We start from the raw sequence: 6,102 nt of genomic DNA on the forward strand, positions 1-6,102 counted from the left end.
GCCTTCACATTCTTACTATTCTCAATTAAAGTTGGGATGTGTGTCTCTAATTTTCTTCTCTGTCAGCCTAACTTTTTCCATGCATTTATCATGTGAATCCCTCACTGCCAACAGAGATCAATAAGCTATGCATATGACAGGTGGTGCAAACAACCAGAAAAGGAGAAGAAGCCATTACTCAACGTGGTTGTACAACGATTTCAACTCACCACTGTTGTTTGATGAACTCGTGAAGAGAAAGGCAGGGGGAGAAAACAACAACGGCTGTAAACGTGGAAATGAGAAAGGAAACATGAATGGCAAGCTAAGCGGCTAATGTGCTGCAGGCATGCTGCACTGGCGGTTGTAGAATAAAAACAAGCGATCAACAAGAGTGAGGGAAAAAGGAAAGCGGTAGTAGACACGAGTAAAGACTTGAGTAGAAACGCGAATGCCAGGCAAATGGAATGCCAAAGCAGAGCATGGCGTTGCACTCACAGTTATAGAATAAAAGTGAACGATCAGATCAGTCAGATTAGTTTGATGGATAATATCAGAGATCTGGTGGGAACAAAGCTATATTTTATCACTTGAAACAACTGAGATTAATAGTAAGATAGAGATTTCTACAGAAAAAAACTAAGCTCCAGGGAGCTACAAACGCACACCACTCTGCAGGGAGTCTGGGTTCTACAGCCAGTACTTCATTGTTCCAAAGAAGGATGGGGGCTTGCGTCCCATTTCAGATCTGCGTCAGCTGAACCGTGCGGTCATGCAGCTGAAGTTCAAGATACTGACCGTAAAGCAAGTCGTGTCTCAAATCGTTTTCTGCTCTGAAACACTTCCTCCCGGACCTAAGAGATCACCATGTGTTGGTGCAAACCGGCAACACAGCGGTGGTCTACTACATCAACCACCAAGGAGGTCTGTTCTTGCTGAGAGCAGTTCTCATCCCTGGGCATCTCAATATCTGAGCAAACATCCTGTCGAGACAGGGGCCGAGGACTGGGGAATAGATGCTTCACACCGAGGTGGTGAAGCAAATTTGTAGAGTGTTTGGCCAGGCTCAGGTGGACCTCTTTGTGATTTTTGGTCTACCACACACCTCTTGGTGGCCTTTCAGTGGCCAACCCCATGATTACACATTTCCTCTGTGGTGCGCTGAGACTGTGGCCTCCGGTACAACCCTGTGTCCCTCCCTGGGATCTTGCCGTGGTGCTAAAGGCTCTCTATAGACCTCCCTTCGATCCTATTTAAGAGATCTCCAATCTTCATCTTACAATAAAGACGGATCTCCTTCTAGTCTTGTCCTTGCTTAAGAGAGTGGGGGATCTCCAGGCCCTCTCTGTGGCTCCTTCCTACCTCAACTTTGAGGCCTCTCCGGGCTAGAGACTCAGAACTTGGTCAGTCCACTTTGTCTCTCTAGGATGGAGACTCAGGATGCTGCATCTGTTGTTGTCTCGCTGGACGAAGACTCTGAACGACCCAGAACATGGTTGCATCTGTTGCTGCCTCAAAAGCTGGAGACTCTGACTTGGTATCTGTTGTTGTCTCAGCCTTGCAGGTTGCAGACTCAGAACTGGTTATTTGTTATGGTCTCTCTGCTTGAAAGACTCAGAGCGGTTGTGTCTGTTGCTGCCTTCCTTGTAACCGGCCGGAGACTCAGAACTGACTCAGAAGGAGTCTGCTTCCTTCACAGGTAGCAGACTCAGAACGTTGGTGTTTCTGCTATTGTCTCACCCCCGCAGGGCTCAGACTTAGAACAAGGAGTGTCTTTTGGAAGGGTACCTTTATCCCCTTCCGATAAGGAGCAGATTGCAATTTGGCACTTCTCCATTTCCGTGCTGTGATTGGCTGGTCCCATTAGAGTGGGGGGACACATGGTTGCCCACCCTTCTTTTCTCCTGTGGAAGTTATTTGCATAGTCCAAACACAAACTAAAGTTTTATCAGAGCATTTCTCACTTTCCAAACCCAGAATGCATTTGACAATGTTATGAACACATTAAGTCCAAACATGATGGGAAAAGATTGCATGCATTTATTTTCCATTAACAGCTCAATTTGTTTTTTGTTTGTCTCAGTTTGTTTGTTCCAAACTGCATTTCTGAGACAGCCTTTGGGAAACTACAGTTTTTAGGATAAAATACTCAGCAATGGTGTTGATTAATGGATTGACACATGGTTTGTCTGAAGGTATACAACACATTGACAAATAAACAACATTAAAACAAGATTTTAACTACAGGGGGACTTTATTTAATGTTCTGTATTATTTAATTCACGCTCTTTTTACAGCAAGGAGAGGTTTTAAAGTCATATTTAATATGTACGTATATTTACATTTCTCTTCTCTGTCAACATAGCTGAGATTGAGAGATCAAGCACAAGTTGTGTGAGGATTGTGCTTATTGGAAAAACTGGAAATGGGAAAAGTGCCACAGGAAACACTATACTCAAAAGAAAGGCATTTAAATCTCAAGCCAGTTTTAAATCTGTAACATTCTCGTGTCAGAAGGAAGAGGGGTTTGTTAATGGACATCCAGTCACTGTTGTTGATACTCCGGGTCTTTTTGACACACAACTCCCTACAGAGGATGTTAAGCAAGAGATACTGAAGTGCATCAGTCTCCTCTCTCCAGGACCTCATGTGTTCCTGCTGGTGCTTAGAATTGGAAGATTCACTGGTGAAGAAAAAGAAACTCTGAACCTGATCAAGGAAACTTTTGGGAAGAATGCTGGAATGTTTAGCATCATAATATTCACCCATGGTGATCAGCTGCAAGATCAGTCAATTGAGAGCTGTCTGGAAGATACAGATCCACATATGAAGAAGCTGATCAGAGATTGTGGAGGAAGATATCTTGTGATTGACAACACAAAACAAGGTGATTCTAATCAAATCATTGACTTGCTGGAAAGAATCAACAGTATGGTTGAAAAGAATGGAGGAGGATGTTACACCAATGAGATGTTTCAGGAAGCAGAAGCTGCCATAAAACTGGAAATGGAACGAATATTACAGGAGAAGAAAGAAGAGATGGAACGAGAGAACAAATGTTTACGTGACAAACATGAGATAGAGATGGCAGAGATGAAGAGGAGAATAGCAGAACAAAGAGAGCAAATGGAAAGAGAGAGAAAGGTAAAGGAGGAAGAACTCACACTCAAGGAAGAGTTCTTGCAAAATGAACTTAAAAGACGAGATGAACAAGAAGAGAGGGAGAAGAGAGAAAGACAAGAAGAGGAAGAGCAGAGAAAAAATGAAGAGGAGAGGAAACAGGAGGAATGGAACAGAAAACAACAAGAATTAGAAGAAAAACGGATAAAATTGGAGAAAGAGCAACAGAAGAGAGATCAGGAATATAGAGAGCAGTATGAAAGAGAGAAGAGAGAACTGGAGGAACTTCATAAAATGAGACTTAAGAGAAAACATGAGGAAGGATACCAGATGAGACTTAAAGAGGAGAGGAGTGAATGGGAGCTGAAAGAAAAGAAAATGATTGAAGAATTTGAAGAAGAAAAAATGAAAAGAGAAGAAAAGGAGAAGGAGAGGACTGAAAAAGAGCTTAAAGAAAGAAAGAAAATAGAGAGAGAGTATGAGAACAGCAAAATAGAGATGAGAAAACAAAAAGAAGAATGGGAAAAATCATGGAAGGAGGAATGGGATAAAAGAGTGAAAGAGGAGAAGGCAAGGAGAGAGGAAGAGAGAGAGAAACTGAGAAAGCTCGAAGAAGCATTTGAACGAGAGCGTAAAGAGGAGGAGGAGAAGAGAAAGAGAGAAGATAAAGCCAGACGAGAACAGGAAGAGAGAGAACGAAAAGAAATGGAGGAAGAACATGAAAGAAAATTAAAAGAAATGAAAAGAAAGTATGAAGATGAGGCCAGAAAACATGCAGAAGAATTCAATGAATTCAGAGAGAAATATGAGAAAGACTTTCTTACTCTGATGTTTAAACATGATTCAGAGATGCAGGAGCTCAAGCTAAAGCATGAAAAAGCATGTTATGAGCATGAAAACCAGTACAGCGTATTGAGCGAACTCTCAAAGCAAAAAGAGAAAAATCTGAATGAAAAAATGAAAGAAATGGGAGAGAGACATCAAAAAGAGGTTGATGAGCTGAATAAGAAGTATGAGGATAAATGTGTTTTACTGTAGGATATCCTTACTTGATTTATGCCCTGACATGAATAAGGTTAGAATAAGGTTATATGCTTCTCAGAGACACAATAGCTGCTTCTTTTTATTGTAAATATATATATATATATATATATATATATATATATATATATATGTATGTATATATATATATTGGCAGAACAAAATTGGTCATTAAAATGCTGTTGGTCTGAATATCTGTTGTTGATCAGAACAAAAGCATTCTTTAAACACTTTCCAATAAGGATAGGTAAGCTGATTTTTATTATTTTATTTTAATATTTTATTTGAGGATTTTATAATATCATCTAAAAAATACAGCATTCTGAAAAAGATTTAATTTTCTACTGAATATTATCTTGCCATTAATGTATAGAACGGATGCTAGCAGTCTGTTTAAAGTCATGCTCATTAAAAGTACTGTCCTCTTTCTGTCACTCTAATAGTTATCAGAATATTTGCATTCATTATGGTGCACTTTGCCGTGGTTATGTAATATGCAATTTTAAATACCGCTATTTAATAATTGTTTGCGTTTTTTCAATAAACATTTACCTTCTTAAAATACTTTTTGTGTGTTTGGTTTTTTGCATACATTGTAAGGACCAAATTTCCCCACAAGGATAGTAAAACCTGACATTTCTGTCCCAGCGAGGGAAATAAAATATTAAATTCACTATCTGAAGCATCATGTAGTATTTAATAGTTATTCTCTACCTACTTTAGTAGGAGTATATTTTTAGCAAAACACACAGCTAGTCACAGTATCATCATCATGTTCTAGTCTGACTGTGGTTTCTTTTACCTAGAAGTGACACTGTACTGCCACCTTTATAGGAACCTATGCTAAATTTACCTCTTGACAGTTTTTAGTACACACTCCACTCACCTTTTCTTCTGCATACTTCTCTAGTTACAGACTCTCAGTTTGCCACCTACAGCTGTTAAATGATGACTGAATACATTTCATGCACAGTTAATCCCATTTCACTGCTTAACACATATAAGGGAGACCAGGGGCCTCATGTGTCAAAGGTGCGTACGCACAAAAACTTTGCTTACGCCAGTTTTCACGCTCACGGTCGGATTTACTAACAGTGAAATTAACGTGAGAATGCGCGTTCCTCCACGCCAACTTCATGTCTGGCGTTCGTACATTTCTCATGTTTTTTGTCCTTTGGCGACAAAAAACATGAGTGAAGTTGCAAACACTAGACTACGAAGTATTGTGACAAAGCGTCAAGTGGTGCGTGAGTGGCACTTTGATTAATGATGTCGATCACCTGGGCGATTGAAATGGAGTAAGTTGATATAAGGAGCAGACAAGACGGATGGGGCAGGCTTGCTTGACTATTGTTTGTGGATCCTGCGCAGGACAAGTTAAGTGATTGAACAGTGGTCTGTGAACTATCAAACTGTTGGACAGAGATCGATGTGGAGGAAAGCATAGTGTGGTAGAGACTGTGTGCGCGTTATGCCGGGACGCCGGTTTATATGAGCAACACGGATTCACGGCATAGAGCAACGGACATCGAATCGACAGACGGACACTACTTCAGGAGTCGACGGGGGGGTCTCGATGGCCACCGGACGAGGGAAGTGTGGTTTTTATTATTGTTTGTGATTGTATTGTGTTGTGGGGTTTGTTTATGTGGGGGGGAGTGAAGTAAATTGTGTGAAGACCTGTGTAGAAAACTCGCAGCAGTACACGTGTGATATTCCACGCTTGTTGTGCTCTTTTGCTGTTAATACACGTGTGTTTAAATGAAGTGATGTATGCACTTTGAGTGGAGTTTTATGAATTGTGGGTTTTTTATAGAATGCCTTTAATGTATTTGTTTATACTGCTGTTGGAGGTTTGATGCCTAGTCAGATTGAAATTTAGTCATGTGTGAATAAAGGTACAACTATTTCTTTATATTGGTTGGTTGATCAGACTCTCTACCCTGGACCTTAACCAGGTTA

The 6,102-nt window shown here is 40.4% G+C and overlaps 1 protein-coding gene across 1 annotated transcript; it reads left to right on the forward strand.

Moving 5' to 3' along the window:
* Positions 1-2,322: 2,322 nt before the first annotated feature.
* Positions 2,323-4,827, forward strand: LOC127158562 (uncharacterized; the record flags this gene model as incomplete). The annotated part of the gene is made up of 1 exon (XM_051101645.1): positions 2,323-4,827. A coding segment is annotated over one exon (1,815 nt), but the record flags the coding sequence as incomplete, so codon positions are not given.
* Between the last annotated feature and the right edge of the window lie 1,275 nt (positions 4,828-6,102).

Source organism: Labeo rohita, unplaced genomic scaffold (assembly GCF_022985175.1).
Source record: "Labeo rohita strain BAU-BD-2019 unplaced genomic scaffold, IGBB_LRoh.1.0 scaffold_157, whole genome shotgun sequence".
NCBI lineage: Eukaryota > Metazoa > Chordata > Actinopteri > Cypriniformes > Cyprinidae > Labeo > Labeo rohita.